The sequence below is a fragment of the Brachionichthys hirsutus genome, chromosome 2 (genome assembly GCF_040956055.1).
Source record: "Brachionichthys hirsutus isolate HB-005 chromosome 2, CSIRO-AGI_Bhir_v1, whole genome shotgun sequence".
Classification (NCBI taxonomy): domain Eukaryota; kingdom Metazoa; phylum Chordata; class Actinopteri; order Lophiiformes; family Brachionichthyidae; genus Brachionichthys; species Brachionichthys hirsutus.
In genome coordinates, this window is record NC_090898.1 from 9605746 (window position 1) to 9627463 (window position 21718).

A 21718-nucleotide genomic window follows, 5' to 3' on the forward strand; every position below is an offset into this window, starting at 1 on the left:
TCGCTAAAGCCCAATCAACAAAGTGTGCGAACAAAATGGCGCAACTGAAACCAAGGGCGGGTGGGAGGAGGCGCGCGCGGCTGCGTGAAACACGATGACGTAGACGTGGCGGAGGTGCACCGTCCGTAGCGCCCGGTAGATGTCACCATTTAGCCACGTGTTATATCCTCGTCAACATTTGAATTTAAGATATGTAAAAAAAAAAGTCATTATAGTTCTTGTTTCTCTTTGTTTTGGCATCCGGTGCTCTTTTGCGCCCAACAGAGGAAAAATAAGTACAAATAATAAAAATAAATATCTTAATTAATTTCAACTTCTGCTTTTATTGTGACAAAGGAACTGCACCTTGATTCCAGTATGCGGCAGAATTGCAAAATATTTACATCGTGAAATTTGCATTGCGGAGATTTGCATCTGATTATCAGCCAGTTTACGCCGTTTACTGTACGCCCGGCCTGATGCAGCGGCAGCGGCAGCGCACATACACACACAAGAACACAATGAAATATCAGGTACAGACTGAAGAACGTTTTACGTTTTCTTTGTTAAAATATCCCAAATTTCCATGTTCATTAGGCGTGAATGGTGATAATGATACAGATACGTGTCCGTAGATTCACAAATCGTGACTACAGATTGCTGGAGAAGAAGTAGTGATGGCCAAATGAAGCTTTCTGAAGCGTTGCGTGTTCAAAGCCTTTCAACACTCTCTGCTGGCACCAGGTGGTGAAATGTATGAATATCATCTTAAATCGGCACATTCAAGTGAACTGCATTCAGTGAACTGAAAAGATAATTATGTTTATTTGATAAATAAATAATATGAATTGTCTTTATACAGTATGCGTCTTCTTGATGTTTGTAAACATAATAGTTTTTGTTTTTTATTAACTCACCACAAATCATTTCAATGATTCACTTCCTTATAAAGCAGGTACCGAACGACTGGTGCACCAATAAATCTTTGGACATTTAACATTTATTTTAAAATTATTCATAAATATTACCCTGAAAATCACTACATGAAACAATTCAGAGGAGACATTGATGTGAATTGTTCTTTCATTCGTGAATTTTACAAGAAATTCTCCTTAAAATAGGAAAATATTTTTCAAAAAGCAAATTAAAGGAAAATACTGTCTATTTATTATAAACCTCTTAATTGTATTAGCAAAGTTCTATATCCACAAACATAAATATAATAAGAAATAAAAAGTATAATGATAGTTTGGCGTACCAGTATATTAAATGAATTAGTGGTACATTGAACAAAAAGGCTTTAAATATCTTTATCACCTATAAATTATTTGAATGTATGTAATGTTTTTGCATATTATCCCCTGGGGAATTGTTATGTAATCGTTATACACTCTTTATACTGTTATTCGTTTTGAAATAAAACTTTAATTTAAAAAAAATGACGCTTCTGACGTCATCAATCACATGACTCTGAAAACGAATCAAACTTCGACATAGTGCTTTGTTGTTGTTTTTGACGCATGCGCCGGAGCCTCACCTTTGACTAGCGGAAGTACTTCAATGGGTGTCACGACTGGAGACATTCGGTAGTACTGGCGATCTTTTGGAGAGAACCAGAGGACATTCGGACTCCTAAAAGTATATAAGTTGTGTATGACTGAACGACATTGTCCTCATGGCTCGTCCTCTCCGGCTGCTCGCGCTCCTTTCCAGGTTCGCTGCTGCGCCACCGTCTCCTCCAGCCTCCACTAATAGTTGTCGACTCGCAAGCAGAGGAGCCAACAAGGCGTGGATGGGACAGAACCACGCGCATCGGGACAGAATGTCCAGCGGAGCTCCAACGCACGGCGAGGAGGTCTCCGACGAAGAACTTGAAATGGAAGACGTGGAGGAGAAGCTGCAGGCCTTGGTTGAGTAAGTGTCGTGAGGTTAATTAATGTGAACTGCTCTTTGCGGTGGGGGAACATTAAGATGCCTCTTCTGTGTTTTCAGTGACGGGAGAAAGAGACAGAAGACGGTGAAATATCATATATTAAGAAGGAAGATGACTCCACCAGGCGCCCCGCAGAGGAAGCTAACCTGGGATGCTATTGAGCAAATCAGGTGAGGGAGCCTAGCTACCTAGCTAGATTATCTTAAGGTTCTCCCAGGAAATGGCTTTCCTGCAGTTCAAGGAATTACACAAACAAGTCTTGAAATCAAATGTTACTCCATTTTAGATATCTGAACCAAGAGCAAGCAGATGAATGGAGAGTCGAGCGTCTGGCAGAGGGCTTTTCTGTCAGCCCCGATGTTATCCGGAGAATCCTCAGGAGCAAGTTTGTCCCCTCTCCCGAGAGAAAAGCCAAGCAGAACGTCAGAGTAATGCAAGCACTCGGTCAACCGGCGCTGCACGTCGGTGCCGGGACCCATCAGAGCCAACCCAAGATTCCAGGGAAACCCACGCGAGCAGCACTCCCACCAGGAAGTGGGGAAGGCGCAGTGGTGCCCGTGTCCGAGCGGATTCTGATGGCTGAAGTGTCAGGATCCCTGGCCGAGACCGTTGCTGTTGAACGCACACGGCTCAGACCTGGTTTTATTAAAACTGTCCCGGTAACAGGAGGAGACGCAGCCAATGACAGGAACCCTACGGGGGACATGGAGGATGAAAAGTCCAGGGGTGGGTGGGTGTCGATTGACGAAGAGCGAGAGCAGTTCAGGCAAATGGAAGATTTGGAAAATTCTGTCGTGCAAGTTGGGAAAGACTTCTTCGACGGGGAGGGTAATTTTTTGTATAGAATCTGAGAAGTTTCTGTGAACCGTTTTAGCCCTGTTCAAATGTTAGTGATAATCTGATTAATTATATAACACTTTATTAAGCATTCACAGGAATATTGAGCAGAATAATAGACAAAATAAATGTTTTTTTTTGGCATGCACTTGGTTCGTCGTTGTGTTTGTAAAACTACAGTTTATGGTATTTTAATTATTTCCATTCTCTGCTGAAATATATATATTTTACATCGACAGAAATAAGGACCATGCGGTAGAGGAACACAATTTTTTTTATTGAAAAGCCCAAAGTAAATTGCCACAAATATACAGGAGGAAAGCGCTAGATAAAGATGTATCATTGTATATTTACAGAACTTTTGCAATGGCTCATTTATACAGAAGTTTATACCATAAGATGAGTGTTACAAATCATGATTAAATCTAACAGTATTCAATCAGTTTGTAATTATTTGAGCCATCATAACCAATTCTCCTAGATTGCATGTTTTTTGGAGGAGGGAGGAAGCCAGAGAATCCGTGCAGGCACGGGGAGAACATACAAAAACAATCGAACCTGGTTCCTTATTGCTGAGGCAACGGCACCACCCACTGCGTCGCCGTGACACCCATGATCAGATCGCGCGCTTTACTATTTTCACAAAGCGATGTGGAATATTGAAACTTAAGATTCAAGTCAGTGGAAAGATAGCATAACAATTATTTTACCACTCAATTTATCTTAGGTAGCGAGTTTAATTTGAGGCGTCGCTGATCCTACTGTTTGAAACTGGTTGCACATTAGTTGACAGTCATCATCAGGAAACAGGCACTTGTATAACCGCATCCAGTTTACTGCAATTTGAACCTGTTGGTAGCATAAATGACCCTTTATGAAAGCCATATAAATAAACAGAATTTTTTGCAACAAATGTTTAAACCAACAAAAGATATTAAAATATCTGCAATTCCTGAACATCAAACATTTTTTTAACAACATTAGAAGCTGGTTAGTACAAAAACTGCTCGAAGGATGACAGATGCGATTCTATAAATACAGTAATTATTGGAGCCTTATCACATGAATCATCAGGACGCATTTGGGAAAAATGTTAAACTAAAAACTAAGCATACAAAGGGTGTGCTTTATGCAGTCACAACTGCAGACTAGAATATTTGAACAAGTCTCTCTGGAAACAGATATGCGACTGTCCTCTATATTGATGCATAATGTGTTTCGTACAGTTTCGTCTCGGATACATTAGAGCTATCACGCCAATAGCATTTATTAGCATGCATGGCCAAAATAGTTACTCTGAACAAGTTATTGCTGTCAGCCTAAGATATGCGTCCTCTTCCTTTAACCATCGATCACAGTGCCAGAGACTAGAGTACCAAAAGTGTGCAAATACATAGAGACCACAACAAGAGATATTAAAATGAAAGCAGCTCAAATTTACGCTCTTTCTTCCATCGGCAAAACCGTTCCATGAACAAATACATGATCAAAAGTGGGGATTCATTCACATCCAGCAACCAACTGCAACCTTTGAAACTGACACCACGTCAAAAAGTGTCAAATAAAAACAGAATTATGCTCAAGTAAATGAGGAAAAAAGAAAAAAAAAAACTACAGATCATCAACAGGAGTCAGAAGTATTTCCAGGTGACGGAAAGTGCAAGACCCGTGATATAAAGGTGGTGAATTTATACAAAAAGCTTTCCTTCACAATCCATCCATTCATCTGGCTCCGTCGGCCATTAAAATTAATGCACCAGCTCTTCCGTTCTTCAAAATAAATAACTCGAGTACTCCCTCAGTAAAGAAGTGGTAACTGAAGCCCGACAGACCTCCTTCATAGTTGGCCTCCACTGTGACATTAGTCCCAGGAAGCTTCTTTACATTCATTGCAGTTTACAGATGACAGCAGATAAAGCCACAAACTGTCTGGTCGCTGAGCTCAGAGTTTGTACCAGAAGATGAAAGGAAGAGAGAGCTGGAGACAAAAGAGTAGCAGGGAGCGTTTGGCCACAATGTGGACTGGAAACCTGCTGCCCAGGAGGAATGACAAGTTGTTCCTGTTATTCAAGCATGTCCTGTGTCAAAAGAAGAAAACAAGTGTCAACACAGCACAGGTGAGCCAACAAAGAAACGCCCACGACTAGAAATACTGCAAAGTCATGCTGGACTAGCACACAGACGCCACCATGAATGGATGAACTCAGTTTGCGCTTATCGGGATCGTAACAGGATAAGATCAATAGAATAACAAAGCACACTTATCAAGGGTTTGTCTTTAGCAGGTGCTTATAACCTTCAGAAAATATTTCTTTAATATTGCATATACTCTGTTCTATGTGTCCAGCTCCTGAAAAATTAAAGTTCATTTTTTTCTTGTGTATTATTTTCATTCTCTGAATTTTAACATGCAATCAATTTCCCCCCTGAGCTTTAATGATACAAAAACATTCTGTCGGCTCGCTTGCAAAACAGTGGCCCAGTCTTGTACCCCTGCTTCCATACTATCGAGCGTGAGAGAGTAAATAACCAGTATACCTCATCTGAGTCATCGTGAAACACGATTTTGCCATTTTGGGTGTGGTCGGTCTCCAGCGTTTCATCCACCCCGTCAATGGCGTTGTCTTCAGCATGCTGTTGCAGCACAGAGTACCTGTGGACCAAGAACCTGTCGAGTGCAAAAAAAAAAAAAAAAAAATCAGGCCACTTGAGATAATGCAGGAAACCCCAATTTATCACATCAGACACAGTAAGATCATGTCCGACAGTAGCTGGGTTTGGGTAGTGGTCTCCATTCCCCCCCCCCCCGTCTGTGGAGACATGCACTGACCTGCCGCCGCAGACGTATTTCTTGACCAAGATAACTGCTGCTGCGATGCTCAGCAGCATGACTATGACGACTGCTATCACTATAGGCACCGACTTGGAGTGGCCCTTTATCTGTAAACAGACCAGCAGACAGAAGGAGTGAGAAAGCCAGCACAAACACGGATGCACTACAGGCTACCGGAAATCACGAGCGGCATTCCTTAGCATGCATCAGTACTAACCAAAAGTTCAGGTTTCACCAGGTCGCTCTCACATCGCTCACTGAGGTCGATCTCTTCACGCGTGGGTTGCGTTCCGCCCTCACATTTGTCTCCAGGGATTTTCCTATAGCTGTAAAGAATGTGCAGAATCATCTGAGGAGGAGGTTTATGACTCGCTTTTCTTGTGTGTGAACCCTGCTTTAATATTACAAACTGATTCACCACAAATAACTAATTTTATATTTGTATTAGAGCTGACTTTTAAATTGATCAAAATCTCTTCATCTCTTAAGGGAAGTGTCTAAAAAACAACTCAGTGAATGAAAACAAATATGAATCAGATTGGAGTTAGTTCAACTTGACGCAAATTGTGGGTCAGCATGATCAACGCTCTCTTTTGTCAGAATGACAATATCTTAATTTATGAATGTTCACTAATAAACCGGTAACGTGACACACAGAGATCTGGGCCTTACCCTTGAGTCTGCAGTTGCTCCTCTCTGCCATGCAGACAGAACTCCAGCACTGTGCCCTTCAGGTCAGGCTGCTCCTCGCACTCGGAGCTGTTCTCCTTACGGTAGTATCCAAAGTCACTGCAAACAGCCGCAAGATGCAGGAAGGGTTAACAAGTGCAGCAGAGATGATTGCATTGCTGCCTTCACCATCAGGTGAACAGAGAATGTCTTACCACATGAAGTCATCCAGGGTGCACAAACACGGGGTTGGTTGGGTATCGATCTGGTATTCCCGTCCTTTCAAGCAAACGGAGTCTTTCCTGAGGCGCAGGAACTTCTCTTTGTATCCCAGCATGCACCCATCGATGGGGTTGCTGATGTCATTGGAATGTGCCAACCATTGCACATAGTCTGTAGCCTGACCTACAAAGTATTGGGTTTGGCTTATGTTCACTCCCCAGCAAGCAGCAAAATATTCACAAATTAAATCGGTTACTTGTACAAAAACATACGACCAGGGGCGACTCACAGTCTCTAGTGAGAAGATCTCTGAAGTCAATGGTGATGGAGACCCAGTACTGGCTGATGAAGGACTCTCTGTAGCCCCAGATACTGACATTCATGGAGCGAGCTCCCGGCTCCATCGCCAAACCAGTAAAGTAAATTGGTTCTTTGGTAAAGTTGTACACACTCCAGCACTGTCCTTCATCGGTCGAGAATCTGTCAGGACATTGAGGAATGTGCAAGCGTCAGCATTAAATATTAACGTCAAATTAAAAAAGGGACAACTTGAGAGGGCGAGCTCCATTACATCCACCGGCTGTGTGAAAAAAGGCACAAGGGTGACTTCAAGTGCATGAATACTATATGCACCATTAAATCAGCCTAAATTGAATCTAAACTATAAATAAAACAATAGCATCCCTCTTACAGCATCACCAAACGGGTGCTGTTCACTCTTACTTGATTTGGTTCATAGTTTGAGTGGGGTTGTGCTCCACAGCAACCAGCAGCCCTCCAGAATCCAGAATAGCATAGTGATGGGGCCCATCGAGGGCCTTCAGCCATGTGTACCCCCCATCATCAGACACGTACACATCAGGCTTCAGCACGGAGATGGCATCACCGACACTCCCTGAAGGGACAATCAGATTGGTTATATACCGTTAAATAACTGAAATAGTTCATCTAAAAACGAAACACTGGTGTGAACGTTGGGTTTTGATGCTAACCGTGAGCTAGGATGAGGCCCAGTGCGTTGGGCTCAGACAGCGGCAGCATGGGGACGTTCAGGTTCACGGCTGTGCTGTAGGAGGCGTGGAGGTGGAGGCTGCACTGCAGACACAAACACAAGCAGGATGCCGTATCTTAGAACAAAATAACATGGAAAAACTAAAACTGCCGTGATAAACATGTACCGTTACCTCACATTGAAAACCAAAAGTAATTTCACTACGTTAACTTTAATCTCTATTTTGCAGCGGAATACAATATGACCCTAAAACCTTAAAGTTTTTAGCAAGTCTTTTGGGTTCATTTTATTTTTTTCCCTCAAGACACCACAGTAGTATCGGTATACCTTCTCTGGGTCTTTGGCTGTAGCATCACACTTGCTGTTGGCAGGTTTCCTCAGGGGAACCCATTCCCCTCCTTGATCAAAGGACACCACAGACTGCACAGAGTTATCTGGGACATGACAGGGACACAAAATTAAGGAGGTATTTACCACCTTGCCGAGACCAATATCCAAAACCAATGCATGCACATCACGCTTTGATTCAGGTCAAAGCATAACAAGTATCCCCACTTAGTCTGCCCCGAAAATATTAATCATGTGTGTGTGATTGACCCCAGATGGACCCCCCCCACTAGCAGCAACACTCAATTCAAGCTGATGTGGATAGGATTGATGCTCCTTTTGGCAGGGAGGTGAGGTGAAGTATTTCTGGCCGCTTGTCAGCTCGATGGTTCACAGAATGCAAAACTAACACCGAGAAGCGAATTGAATTACTTATCTCACACCCTCCATCTATTATGTAATGGAGAAGTCATGTGTGTGTGTGTGTGTGTGTGTGTGTTTGAGATACCTTCTGCCAGGACACTGGTGGTGAAAACTCCTCGCAGGGAGGTGACATTAGTAAAGTCTGTCTCGCCACCTGTGGCGGTATAAAGGTGTTTCTCCAGTGACTTGGAGTAGACAGTGCCCCGGTCATCTGATGCGTAAATTGTACCAAATCCTGAATCTGGAGAAGGAAAAAAAAAAAACATGTTTTCAAAAATACATGCATAGAAAATTCAAATGCAAGACTGCTTTGATGCTCTGCTCTACAATACAAAGAGCAAACACGTGAGGTTACGGCGTGGACTGACCTCCAACCTCATCGACATGCATGAAGACCATGTCGTCATTTGCTGCAAGGATGGAGTAGAACTGCTCGCGTCCAACAGGGGGAAGCTGGGCCATGTCCCACGTGTCACCTTGGTCCACTGATACATGGATCATCCTCAGAGTCCCCTGCAGCAATGGGGGGGGGGGGGGGGGGGTAGATATTTTAGATATTTTAGTCAAATATAAAATGTTGACATTGAAGAACATCTTGGCTCTGGATGCACAAAATTTGTTTGTATCTGCTAGTGGTTGTATTTTTTGGGGGACAAAGTGTATATGAACTAACCTTGCCAGTCATTACAGAGGCAAAAAGGAAGCGCCCACCCGTGCCAAAGGAGTAGATCTTAGTGGCGATAGTCTTGAAGGTTTTACCATAATCTGTTGTCCTCCTTAGTTCCAGCATTCCTCTCTCATCTGAAAGAGGAAAAACACAACATAGGAATGCAAATATAACAAAATACTCAAACAATTCTCAAGAGTAAGTGAAAGTTTTGTTTAGCATTCAAGAGCAATGAGTCCAAATCATGAAATTAAAACAAAAAAAGACATGAACGTTGCTTCACTTGGTTTCTGTAATAAATAAATACAAAAAAAACAAGCACATTCCGATGCCTATTGTTTAACTGTAATCTACATGTAAAGACATAAACCTGAAAAATCAAAGCAGATCTGTGTCGATGAATTACGTACGAAGGACTTTCAACGGAAACAAGACCACAAGGGCTTTTCAGAAATGCTCCTCTTAGACAGTTTGACTGCACTTGTACTGTAATACACGCTGTTTGACTGTACTTGTACTGCTCTAACATTCTATCTAATATATTCATCATCATCATCATGTCTCAACTGAGCATGCCAAGTTTTAAAGCCATGATTTGTTTAATTCTTGAGACTTACAGCAGGAGCCATTGGTGGTGGATGTGAAGAAGATGGTACTTTCTCTTCCCCTAGAATAAGATTGGAAAGTACAAAGAACTCAATGTTAGCAGATACAACAAAGAATCCAAGATATGTAAACAGAATAGATGAGGAGGATGTTCTTACAGTTTACTTACATCTATGACTGATAATTTACTGAGGATCATTACAGTTTGATGAGTGTTCACTCTTGATACGTGTACAGCCTGTGCTGTACTGTGTTCAGCACCAGAAATCCTTTTACTATCTAATGAATCATCTCACGTGACGCTACTTAGCCAATCAAACCTTTGCCCCAGCAATGCGACTCAAATTAATGATGCACGCAAGCAACGGGGAGACCAGAGTTTAACTCGTCGTGTGCCAGCCTTTTTCTCGTCTCCAAAAAAACATCAACTTAGACAGGAAGAATTGAGCACCTATTATTAGTGCAAACACAGAAAACAGAGGCCTATAAACACTGACTCACCTTTAAACAAATTATATGAAACTGTAAATACCATGTTAAGATTCTTATCAAAACACAGCTATAACAAATAGTGCCTGTTGGTGCTATTCCTTTATTGATTAGTGAAAAGCATATCACCATAATACATTTTCTTTTTTACCATTGTCCATTCTCTCAACACAAATTCATGCATATCAGCTCTTAGGGAGTGGCCAGTTAGAGGAGCATTAAAACAATGAGGCCTGATAGAAGAGGAATTCAACTGCAGTGATGCGTTGACAGGTTGGGTTCAGCCGAGGCAACACATGCGAATGGAAACTAAACTAGAGCCCAATTATATTTTTGTCAAACTGTTGGGATTTTTTTCAATCCCAACAGGACAGATTCCACATTTCCGATAAGCTATTCCTGCTGCATTATATAGATTTATTTGTTTTAATGCCTCAAGGATAACATAAAAAAAGGGGAACAAATAATTTACAGATCACAAGAGGAAGTTTCATGCAGCATTCTTTCAACTAGCGCTTACTTTATTTTCCAATCAATGTTTTTTTTTACGTTGTGAAAGTAAGCACCACATGACGTGCCCTATCGATAAAAACCTGCACGCAGCCATGCCCTTCTGAAATATGTACTTTTTTGGAGGCCTGAGCTTTGAGTTTCTGCCCCCCCTCCCCCCCTCATTTGCATAACCCTGGAGCTGGTTTAGATCAGGCATCTAGAATAGTAATAGAGGATTGACGTTTTAATGAGGACTGCGTAGTACACAGAGTTCTCTCAAACACGGTGACCTTGAAAACCCAGCCTCAAATACTAAAAATGTATCGAGAGCTACAACAGTAATGCAAACCAGGAAGTGCTTCAGAGACATCTCCGTGATGAGCGTTTCCCCAAAACAGCGTTAAATTACCGACCACTGACTGCCATGCTGTTTCCTATTTTGCAAAGGTGCAGCAACAATTAAAGCCAGAAGAAAAACTACAAATATATTTGTCTCTGGTCAGTCAACCGTATCAGAACTCTGACACTAAACAAGTGTTAACAGGTTAGGGTTAGTTAGTTTAAAGAAGTTAGAACAAAAGTAACTCCTCACTTTATTGAGTGGGCGGGGGGAACCCCATTGTCTCCAATGACTTGTAATAATTAGCTTGTCGGAGGAGCAAAAGAAAATACTTCACCATTGATTAACAGAAACCTCGGCTACGAGCTGGGCCAATAAGAATAAGGTCCTTCCTCTCCTCCCTAATGTCACTGAAAAGAATGTCTCTCTGCAGCAAAGACGGTTGGGGTTAGTAAATAACGCCATCATTTGTTCGCTGGGAACAGCATTGCCATCACTTGGTCTCATCTCTTACCATTTCACCAGGCACACCTTGTCTTGGATCTTCTTCCAGGTGCTGCCAAAATCTTCAGACAGCCACAGCACATACTAAAATGGAAACAAACGGCTTTATAAAATGACTTCGCACAAGTCACACAAAAGAGTGGTATACATTAGCACCAAAATCCCGTTAAGAAACGTACTCTACACATATAAAAAAGAATTATTAACTCATCGTGCCATTTTGAAACCCAAACGTTCACTGCCAACCCTGACTTTGAAATCGGCTTCTCTTCAACGGTCAATAACTCTGGTAGGAACACACTTTCTTTTCCTGGTGAAAGAGGAGACTTTAATCTTTCATTTAGTAGGTTCGCTGTTTGCATAGTCATAATAAAGAATATTCTGTGGGGTTTGGATAATCGGCCAAAATGAGCGAAAACTGGGGCATTCAGCACATAGCTGAGTTGAAAATGGCTGGCACTGAATGAGTTAACTACCTTTAGCCACGAAGAAGTGAACGACAGTCTTTGCTTAACTTTGAAAGAGGGCGTAAAAATGATTTATGATAGATTTAGTGCTGATGTGATATATTGCTGCACACCAAATAGGAAGCAACTGGACTTCGGAACTGAGTAAACTTCATGGACTAAATTTGAAAGTAACTGAGACAACATGAAATGAAACTAAAGAAGAAGAAGTCTGGCCACCTTCTATTTCACCTCGTGGGAATACCATGACCTGAATAACTGGATTCTTCACAAACACACACAAAGCTGGAGCGTTCACATTTACATATGCTGCTTATCCTGAATCTAAAATAGTTTCTTTCCAAACAAAACATCACTACTTGCATCGTTGTCGATGACCTGCAGCACATTAGAATCATAAGGGTCGTAGGTGATCTGCCACATGGGAACGAAGGCCAAGTCCTTCGGGGTAAAAGTCCTTCCAAAGTCACGAGAGACAAAGATCCTAGAGCCATTACCTCCAGACACGTCGCCTGTCAGGATCACCTACAGGCCAGGATTAAAAAGGGAAATCAGATGAAACCAAATGAAAAAATTGTTAGACTAGACCCACACTATAGTAGCACCATACACAAGTAAACTGCAACGAGAAGCTGCCTTACCTTCCCAGAGTTCTCTGGGCCAATAGCGAAGCCAAACTCTGATCTGATGAAGGTGTTGTTAATAAGCTTGGTCACATCTTCAAAAGTCTTCCCGTAGTCCTCGCTGGTACAAAAAAAGGGTTGCATTTAAATGTTAAAGCCCATCAAACACGACAGGTGAGATGATAAGACTTTTTACCTTCGATAGAGTTTGGACTGGCCAAATTTCATCAAAAAGAAGGGAACTTGAAAAGTGGTCAAAGCCAAGATGACCTAAAGAATGAAAAAGAAAGTTCATGCGGAGGAACGCCGTGTACAGATCTTCTGTTATGCATATAAGAGGCAGTGACGTGTGGGAACTGCAGGACTGTTTGGAATCAGAAAACACTGTTTCTTCCTTACTATTCACTGAGTAATGCTGAAAGCTTATCTTCCTCGTGTCACCCAATAACCCCGTGCCAGAGCCTTGGTAGGTGCAAATGGAAATCACTCACCCCTGTGCCATCTCCAACCCAGGCCAGTGACACGGACCCACTCAGATCATTGAGGGTAACCTGAGAAGGTTAAAAACATAAAAGAAAATGAAAAGAAAATACAAATTGAAACATTAAAACTCACGGAACCAACTGAGAGGTATTTGTACATTTCTGCACGCATGTGAGAGAAACATCCATTTGAGCTTGGCTGACAAACGTTGTCATTTGACCACAACTTTCTGGACAGAAATTCAATGTTCTTGCCGCTAGAATGGTGCAATTTCCCCCGTCACAACCGTACAAGCACTGATCACGAAGTGTAAAAACAAGAGGGACAAACATTTTAACGTGCTCAGGTTGCCACGCCCACAGCTCTCAGCACACATTTCTAAATACAACCGCTGAATCTCAACATTAAGACTGCGGGTCACAGCTGGGTTTTCATCCAGGAAATCATTTTAGAGGATGTATCAGCTCTGCGCCAACAAAACTCATTTGGGTCAGATTTTTGCACAATGACCAATTCTTTAGGGTTGATCTCTTTCAGCAACTTTCTGCTGCAGTAATTTCCCTCCAGGTGAGAATCTCAGCGGAATCCTTGAAAAAGAAGAAAAATGGAGTATGGAACGTGAGATGAGGAACTTTGTCTTGAACTAAAAGTATACAAGGCTGCAATTTAAATTCAAATCACATGACAACAAGGACATAGGGAAATTAGCTGCACGGGACTCAGCTGTGGTCATCGCCCTGTTTTGCACAGCAAATTTAGAAGACTCTTTGAATTTAAGCAAAATTATTTTTTGTCTCTTTTTATGCTGGGTAAATACGGCATTAAAGCCAATATGTGGTGAGACCAAATTAGCCTTCTCTCCTTCAAAAATAATGACGCCTCTCTATCATAAATGGTTAACTGTTCAGGAACTAGTTTAATGGATGCTATTTATCACTTAATTTAAATTATTGCAATGCACTATATTCTCATCCTTGTTTTGGTTCTTATTAACATCCCTGGATTTATGCATCTCCAACTACTATTATAAAGTACACCATTATTTCCTATTACAATGTTGTGCTTTTGAAGTGAAGCACTTTTAGTTGCCTTTTGTGTATGAAAGCTACTGCACAAGATTATTATTAGTAGTAGTAATAGTATTTTTCTCAGTAGTTTTACTTGTATGCATGATTTTAAAATAACTACCCCGTCGCTGCCCTGGGAAATGTTCCCAGAGAACATTCACAGTCTTTTACTGTCAGCATGGATGCATCTGTAAGACCAGACAGATACATGTCAGTCATTAGAGGAGCGTCTGAGAGGTGGCGCTTCAGTGTAGCCTACAGAATGAGAGGGGGGAAATGCTGCTGTTGTTATACTAGGACTAAGAATCTAGTCCTAATAAAAATCAACTGCGTCAAATTAAAAAAATAATAAATAAATCCCCAGTCCTGGTGGAGGTTTTTATTTTACCTTGGGTTTCATGCGTGCAAAACAACCTACCCCCCCCCATCGGCGCCTCAGCACGCTGAACAGCTTGTTAGGCCCGTCAGCGCACCTGCGGCGCACCTGCGCGTCATCTCCTTCTGGAGGCTCATTTAATGTTTCGTTATCAGACAACGCGTAACCGGACCCTCGGTCGGAACGAACTTACGCGGTGGGTGTTGCCCGCTAACGTGGCGTCATATCCTCGGAGAGATTTGCAGGAGTCGTCCAGAACGGCGCTTCTTCGGTTCCTTGCGCGCTTCGGCGAGGCGGCCGGCAGCGATGCCGGCAGAGAGCTCCTGACGATTTTCGAGGCTTTCTCTTCAGCGTGAATCCGCTTCACGAACACCGGCTGTCCGAGCGGCTCGGGTCCCAGCTGGAAATCCAAACCGGCTGCTAAAGCGGAGACGCACAGCAGCACAGCGCATGGCAGCAGAAGTCCCATTCTGGTTGCTTGTGTCACTGGAAAAATAAAATAATGCAAATATTAAATAAATAAAAAATTAAGAAAAAACAACGACACAGGCAGCCGAGCACGAGTCTTTGTTTAATCCAGTCTTGTGTGGGAGTTAAAGGTCGCCAGCAGCTCCACGGCGGACGGCATCAACAGAGCAGCCGTCCTGACAGCGACTGTTTCGGGCTCGGGAAGCACAGACCGTCCCGAAAGCTTCCCACTCGGTGCCTCCGCGGCGGCGGGCGAAGCAGCCAAAGCAGCAGAAACGGTGTTTATTTATTCCTTAAATTAACCAAAATACTTCTGACCATTTATTCGCGTACCAACTCCTGAGACAAACGAAAGCGCACTGTCGCGTTTCACGAAGAATTGTCTGCGACTCATTAATGCTGCGTGAACAGAAGAGGCACTGTGATTGGCTGGCGTCAGATCCTGGTCCAGCTGTCTGCTGTTTTGATTGGTCTAATTCTGAAAAGGCGGAAGAGAAAGCGGAATAATTAGATGGGTGGGGGCATAACGCCTTTCTGGATACAATAAGAAATAGCATGTAACCTCGTTTATAGCGTTATTTAAATCAGGTAAAGATGAGACAGGTAAACTCAAATAATATTAGATAAGTTATATTCAATGCGGAGGGCAAATGACATTGCACAGACTTGTGCACCTGCTATAGCGTTAACTGGATCAGCCTTGGAACTGGAACTCAATGTGTCAAAATGTCAATCAAATAATATGAGCAGTATACAATGTTGGTGGTTCAACAGCATGAATATCATTTTGTCTTGTGTTTTGTATATGATTTAGTTTTTTTAAAGCAGATTGTAAGACAATTAAGTTATTTTAATGTCCCCACTCCTTTATTAGCAGATAAAAGTAGAAGAAAAAACGACGTCCACACAAACGTTTTTTGTTTTTTATTTGCTTTTTCAATGACTGCTTGTTTACACGTGTACTAAATATATATATATATATATATATATATATATATTGTTTGAATCCTTGAATGCATTAAAAGTATATTCCAATGGTAACTTTAAAGAACATGCCATTTCTTCACATTTGTAGTATGTATGGGATTAAACATCAGGTTCTGTTGTGATGTTTGGAGGCTCAAACAAGGGATTAGAATTAGATCACCCTAAATTTGACTTATCTCTCCACCAGTTTCACCATCAATGAATGAATTCCAGTTCACAAAGAATATGTCTTGTCTCTCTGCCATACTTTAATCATGAAGAAAAGAAGAAGATTCAATAAATATAGAATTTTGTGGCAGGGGAAATCAAGTGAGCTCTTCATTGAGATTAACTTCTGAAATTGTATTATCTGTTGGTTGATCAAGTTTGCTGCATTCTCAAAATACATTTATATAGTATGTAGTAAAATAGCTAATATTTGGCTGTAATGCTTCAAAGTGTGATCTTGATTATATACATGTGATGGAACACTGGGTCGTGACAAACCCATGACAGCAAATCATGTGTTGCAGGAAGAAAATAGGCCTGACAAACCTGATTTAAAATGCAGATCACAAATGATAAACCAGCCATAACAGAATGGAGTTTCTGCGTTCACCTTGTGATGTGCCACATCATGTCTTCCGTACACTTGAGTCTAAGCAGGTCATTGTTGCTTACTCAGAAACCAGAGACTGGGAGGAACCCATTTTTTTTAAGCCTTTGGTGTGACACAACCTGTTCAGCAACTTTGCAAGCCTGCATAAACAAAGTAGGCATTATCTTTCTCCAGCTAAAACTGAAAACCTGTTCAACAAGGTTCCGCTAAAGAATTTTGCCTGAATCCAAAATGTTATTACAATGAAAAGTGCTTTGTAACGTGAGGAATATAATTTGTTAGTAAAAACAAAATACTCCTTGCATAGTTATTGATTACTAGATTCATTCATAATCCAAACAACCTGACCTGTAGAGCAGGATTTCTTCACAGAGTGACTGTACAATGGAGTTGCAGCCCCTCCCCCCACAGTGGCCCCAGCCAACTCATATTAGAAGATGGAATACAAAGCCACTCTTATTCCTTGGAGATGTACACTCTTACAAAGAAAAGCATGCCTTTCAACAGGAAGCCAGATTTACTGTTTTGGTTGCGTGGTGTGTTGAGATAAGGTCGGAGAGTGGATGCAACTGAGTAAATGTTCATTTTTACCAAGCTCCAGTTTGAGTATTTCCAGTGACCCACATTTAAAAACAAAAATGAAATGGAGCGTTTGTCTCTGAATGAGCTCAGCCTACTCTGATGGGAGTCATGGGAAGCGAATTACAGTACTTGATTTGAACTAGTTTGAAGTACAAGTAGTGTTTGTTAACAAGGCTCATGTAGGATCTGTGGAAATGGTGACCTCTAGTGAAAATAAGCATGCTTATGCTTTCACACTCACAGCATTTTGAATAGGGTTGAAATGATTATCCGTGTTTGTTTTTTTGTAAATTGTAAATATTAAGATATTTTATATGATTTATCCTGCATAGGCTGTTTAGGATGCCTATATTTTTAATCTTACTAATCTTACATTCTATCTAATAAATAAATTCATCATCATCATCATCACTATTGTTTTATGTCGTTCATCATTGTTTACCACGTTTTTATACAGGCACTACAGAAAAACACTTTTATACTTATATTGTGTATCCCCTAAAACGACTATTTACAAGTCACGCATGGAAAGTGATCTGTAATAATAACTGCGCTCCGCTTCCGCTTCTCTGCAGCGCCCCCGCTTGACGCCCTGACGTCAGCGATCACGTGTTTATTAACAATTCGCTCAAGTTCAGAAGTTTGACAAGCCCCGAGGAGGAGCCGCAACAGAGAAATAAAACGATCAACATAATCGAAATTAAGGCTTTTTTTTCTGGTCCAGATAAACGATGGAATCAGTCGCCCAGGTAACGGCGCAGACGGGAAGTGTGAAACCCGGAGACAGATTGATGATAATGATGATGATGATAAAAAACATTTTTATCGCCATTTGTGTTTCGCAACATAATAACGGACTCCTTTCTCTCATCCGCATTTTGTGTTCAGAAAGTGCTGACGTCGGGGTTCAGCCTCGACTTGGGTCCTTTGAGAGAACCGCTGGCTTTCATCCGCTTGCTGGAATGGGTATGTTTCTTCTTCTTCTTGTCAGCCATAAGGTTTGTGGCAGCCTCTCCCTCACGTCCTCTGTGGCGCTTGTCTTGTGACCAATGTTCCCTCTAATTGTTCATGCGTCTGAGCAAACTCAAAAACTCCCCGAGCAGTCCCTCGGACAACTTTGAGCAACATCATAATAATACATTTTATTTTAAACGCACTTTACATTTGAAAGCAAATCTCAAAGTACACAATAGTATAAAAATAAATAACATAAAAACAAGCGATAAAAAGCAACAAATAAAACAGATAAAATCAACAAGCAAAGGATGTGTGTACTGTGGTCCTGAGAGAGTCCTGGAACTCCGATCACAATGGCGTCTATTAGCTGCGTAAAAACATGTGAATCTCATCATTAGCCGGAGCAGCCAGTCACCGGTCACTCAGTGGGAAATAGCACGGAATGAATGTTTACGTGTTTATGTTATGTTAAATTTAGGTTGGATTTTTTTTTTGTGCGCAACGTAGATTTTCGCTGCGCGAAACCGTATCAGCTGTGCGTAATTACGCACGATCGCACCCTAAGGGAACGTTGTTTGTGACCCTTTTCACGCCTAGAGAAGTTCTGCAGATCATTTCTTTCAGCAGTTTCGCTGCTTCAAATATGGAATGTGCACCGTTTGAATAAAAATATTATCACCTTTATACAAGAATAGGATTTAAACACGCCGCTGTGTGTACATTCAAAATTGTAAATCAGATAGTTTATATCACAGGAGAATAAACAACCCGTATATTTGTTTTCCCCTTGCTACAAAAAGTAGCAAAAAAGAGAGATGTAAGAAAAAGTACACTAAACGTATAAGCATCATATATTTCTCATATATTTTTCACTGTCATCAGTCGATCCGTTCCTCCCCCAGCATTGATTATAGTGGCGCATCCTCCAGATGAAGATCCTGCATGTGTTACCCAACATCAGAGCTGCTGGAGTTGCTGCTGAGTTCTGTGGAGGATGTTCACGCCCATCACAGTCAATCAATCAACCAACCAACCAACCCATCAGATTTAGATTGATGCTGTTCAATCATCATTTGATCAGTCCAGAATTGGATCCAGCTTTTGGTCTCCTGCAAGTATTCCAAACAGGAAAGCTCTTGCCGATCCAATTTTCTCTTTATTCTAACGAGCCTTTTCAGAGAGGTGGGTTAATGCAATGAGGAAGTGGTAATTAGTGTTTCAATTTTATAAAGGTGTTTTATCTAAAACTCTGAAAAATGTGTTTTCAAACTCCAGACTACTAAAAAAGTATAAGCCATGTGAGGCCAAACTTTTTTTTTTACGTTGTTTTGTTTCACAAAACCTGCCTTGCAGCCGCTTTTAAAAAGAAAGAGGCCTTTGAACATTTCGCTTGGCTCAGCTGTGACCTGTGCACACGATTTTTTAGCATCATTATTACAGATACTTCCTTTCTAACGGCTTGTTTTGCCTAAAATAAAGGGAAGCATGCAGGTTTAGCACTCTGTCCTGGAGGTACCACAGACCTGAGGCGCATCTTCTGTCTGTGGCTGCAGGTCTTCGCCATATTTGCCTTTGCTACGACCGGAGGCTACAGCGGCACCACCAATGTCGACGTCCAGTGTAATAAGAGCGCCATCCAGGATGTACAGGCAACCTTTAGCTATCCATTCAGGTGTGTGTGTGTGTGTGTGTGTGTGTGTGTGCGGTGCAAACTCGGCCTCACACACCCTTACATTGAACAGCTTACTGGAAGATGCATGTTGAGTTGAAGGGTTGCTGTAATCGTAACATTCTGTTTGTGTTTCCACAGGTTGATGCAGAATCCGTTTCATGTCCCCGACTGCAAAATCAACCAAACAACCTCCACTGTCTATTACTTGTCCGGAGATCACACATCCTCGGCACAGTTTTACGTCTGCGTTGGAGTGCTGGCCTTTCTCTACTGCACTGCCACACTTGTGCTCTACTTGGGTTTCAAGCACAAATATCGGGAATCTAATCGGGGCCCTATTGTGGTGTGTTTGTTTAGATTCTCCCTCTTTGCCATTTGCTCTCTTGACACTCTTATGTTTTATGGTTTAGTTGGAACTGGTTTATGGTTTAGTTTGAACTGAGCTGTGGGCAACATGGTGGCGTTGTGGTTAGCGCTGTTGCCTCGCAAGCAAGAAGGTACAGGGTTCGGATCCTATCTGTGCAGCGTTTATATGTTCTCCGCGTGTCCGCGTGGGTTCTCTCCGGGTTTCCTCCCACCTACAAAAAGCTTGCAATTTAGGTGTGCGTGAATGGATGTTGTTCTCTGTGTGGCCCCCCGCTGGCAACGCTTCTGAAGTGCACCCTGCCTCTCTCCCATAGCAAGCTGGGATAGGCTCCAGCAACTCCCGTGACCCGCAAAGCGGGAGAAAATGGACAGAACTGAACTGTGACCTTAAGCTTCTTCTGAGATGCTTCTTCACTAATGAATTTAAATTGATTGAACTGATCTAAATGGACGACTGTAGTTTTATCTATTTATTGGCAATATATATATATATATATTTGATGCATCTTGACCTCATTTTCCTTCATCGCGTACTCTTGGAATGCAGCTGAAGGTCAGACAAAGTGCATTTGACAGAATGAAACAGTGTGGAGGGCGTTGTGGTTCCCAAGCAGCTAACGAACGCACTCCCCAGGAACGAGGAACGATCGATGAGGGACATTTTGGACTGCAGTAGTTTTATTGGCTGTATACTGACGTGTTCTTCTTTTCCAAGGACCTCCTGGTAACTGCATCCTTCGCCATCTTGTGGTTGACCTCGTCCTCTGCTTGGGCTAAAGGCTTGAGTGATGTCAAATGGGCCACCAGCCCTTCAAGCATTGTAGCCTTTCTTACCGTTTGTAAGGAAGTCGCTTGCACCCCTGGAGCGATGCCTCACATGGGCCGATTGAATGCATCTGTGGTGAGTTTAGTGCAATATTGCCCCCCCCCAACATGCTACAAGTTGTGCATACTGGGACTTGTGACTTATGACTTATTATATCTTATTCTTTGGCAGATTTTTGGTTTTCTTAATCTTATCCTCTGGGGTGGCAACTGCTGGTTCATCTACAAGGAGACAACGTTCCACAAATCAGCCACCCAGCCTGCACTTGTGGAGGGGGGGCTCGGGCCCTCTTAATTGTGCAGCTTCCTCCTTTCATAATTGTTCAATATGAAGTCTTAGTTTTTCATTTTGGCCCTAAAATGCTCAAAGACAAATGTTGTCAACTGCAAGTTATACATTTCCAAGACCGACTGTTGTGCGTTTTGGCTATGTGTAGAGGCTGTGTCTCCACTGTTTATTATTATTTACACATTTATTTTGTAGAATTTGTATTTTCATTGACATGGCATATTTTTCTTTTTGCCATAAAAAACCTAGAACGTTTCTATCATATTTCAAAAATCATATGCTATCAGTTGCTTTAGCTTCGAGTTGTTGACTGAGTTTGTTTTGTCATAAACAACTGACTGATTTCTAATGTCTTACTAATTGCTTTCAATGGTTGCAATAAAATTATTCAAAGTGAAAATATTTAAGCAATTTATTAATATAAATCATCCCTCATGACTGACTCTTGATTTAAAATATATTTGGGCTTTGACCAAAAATTAGACAATGTTACCTTGAAAATTGAGACACGGCTGGTATTTTCACTGATCTTTCAATTTAGAATTTTCTGAAAGGTCAAAATAAATAGTTAAAAATAATTATGTAGTTGTAAAAGAGTATATTTGGCCGGAGTTATTAAAATAAT

The 21718-nt window shown here is 41.7% G+C and overlaps 3 protein-coding genes across 4 annotated transcripts; 2 read left to right on the plus strand and 1 right to left on the minus strand.

The window, feature by feature from the left end:
- Positions 1-1533: 1533 nt before the first annotated feature.
- On the plus strand, positions 1534-2851 carry ngrn (neugrin, neurite outgrowth associated). The gene is made up of 3 exons (XM_068752731.1): positions 1534-1893; positions 1972-2082; positions 2199-2851. The coding sequence occupies exons 1-3, from the start codon at positions 1655-1657 to the stop codon at positions 2761-2763; spliced, it is 915 nt and encodes a 304-aa protein (XP_068608832.1). The 5' UTR covers positions 1534-1654; the 3' UTR covers positions 2764-2851.
- Positions 2852-4688: 1837 nt separating this feature from the next.
- sort1b (sortilin 1b) lies at positions 4689-14818 on the minus strand. The gene is made up of 20 exons (XM_068752720.1): positions 14543-14818; positions 12915-12974; positions 12620-12693; positions 12442-12544; positions 12164-12325; positions 11344-11417; positions 9520-9569; positions 8909-9036; positions 8604-8748; positions 8321-8476; positions 7813-7919; positions 7466-7568; positions 7197-7368; positions 6763-6953; positions 6467-6656; positions 6255-6371; positions 5800-5908; positions 5580-5689; positions 5288-5417; positions 4689-4827 (listed from the first exon to the last, which is right to left on the minus strand). Exons 1-20 carry the CDS (start codon positions 14816-14818, stop codon positions 4813-4815), a joined length of 2472 nt encoding a protein of 823 aa, XP_068608821.1. The 3' UTR covers positions 4689-4812.
- sypl2b (synaptophysin-like 2b) lies at positions 14152-21460 on the plus strand. Of its 2 annotated transcripts, none has more exons than XM_068752750.1 (6): positions 14152-14163; positions 17873-17950; positions 19495-19613; positions 19752-19956; positions 20695-20880; positions 20977-21460. In XM_068752750.1, the coding sequence occupies exons 1-6, from the start codon at positions 14152-14154 to the stop codon at positions 21097-21099; spliced, it is 723 nt and encodes a 240-aa protein (XP_068608851.1). In that variant the 3' UTR covers positions 21100-21460. The 2 variants fall into 2 exon arrangements, with proteins under 2 accessions (XP_068608851.1, XP_068608843.1); XM_068752742.1 differs by lacking the exon at positions 14152-14163 and adding an exon at positions 17716-17733.
- Positions 21461-21718: the final 258 nt, after the last annotated feature.

What these genes read in the sequence shown, in the direction of transcription:
- ngrn (XM_068752731.1), top strand. Translation starts at nt 1,655, where the DNA reads ATGGCTCGTCCTCTCCGGCTGCTCGCGCTCCTTTCCAGGTTCGCTGCT. An exon ending in AAGCTGCAGGCCTTGGTTGA is followed by an intron (nt 1,894 to 1,971) that starts GTAAGTGTCGTG and finishes CTGTGTTTTCAG; the next exon opens with TGACGGGAGAAAGAGACAGA. An exon ending in GATGCTATTGAGCAAATCAG is followed by an intron (nt 2,083 to 2,198) that starts GTGAGGGAGCCT and finishes ACTCCATTTTAG; the next exon opens with ATATCTGAACCAAGAGCAAG.
- sort1b (XM_068752720.1), bottom strand. Translation starts at nt 14,818, where the DNA reads ATGGGACTTCTGCTGCCATGCGCTGTGCTGCTGTGCGTCTCCGCTTTA. An exon ending in CACCACCAATGGCTCCTGCT is followed by an intron (nt 9,037 to 9,519) that starts GTAAGTCTCAAG and finishes TTCCTCTTTCAG; the next exon opens with ATGAGAGAGGAATGCTGGAA. An exon ending in AAATACGTCTGCGGCGGCAG is followed by an intron (nt 5,418 to 5,579) that starts GTCAGTGCATGT and finishes TGCACTCGACAG; the next exon opens with GTTCTTGGTCCACAGGTACT.
- sypl2b (XM_068752742.1), top strand. An exon ending in TCATCCGCTTGCTGGAATGG is followed by an intron (nt 17,951 to 19,494) that starts GTATGTTTCTTC and finishes CTGTGGCTGCAG; the next exon opens with GTCTTCGCCATATTTGCCTT. An exon ending in ACCTTTAGCTATCCATTCAG is followed by an intron (nt 19,614 to 19,751) that starts GTGTGTGTGTGT and finishes GTGTTTCCACAG; the next exon opens with GTTGATGCAGAATCCGTTTC.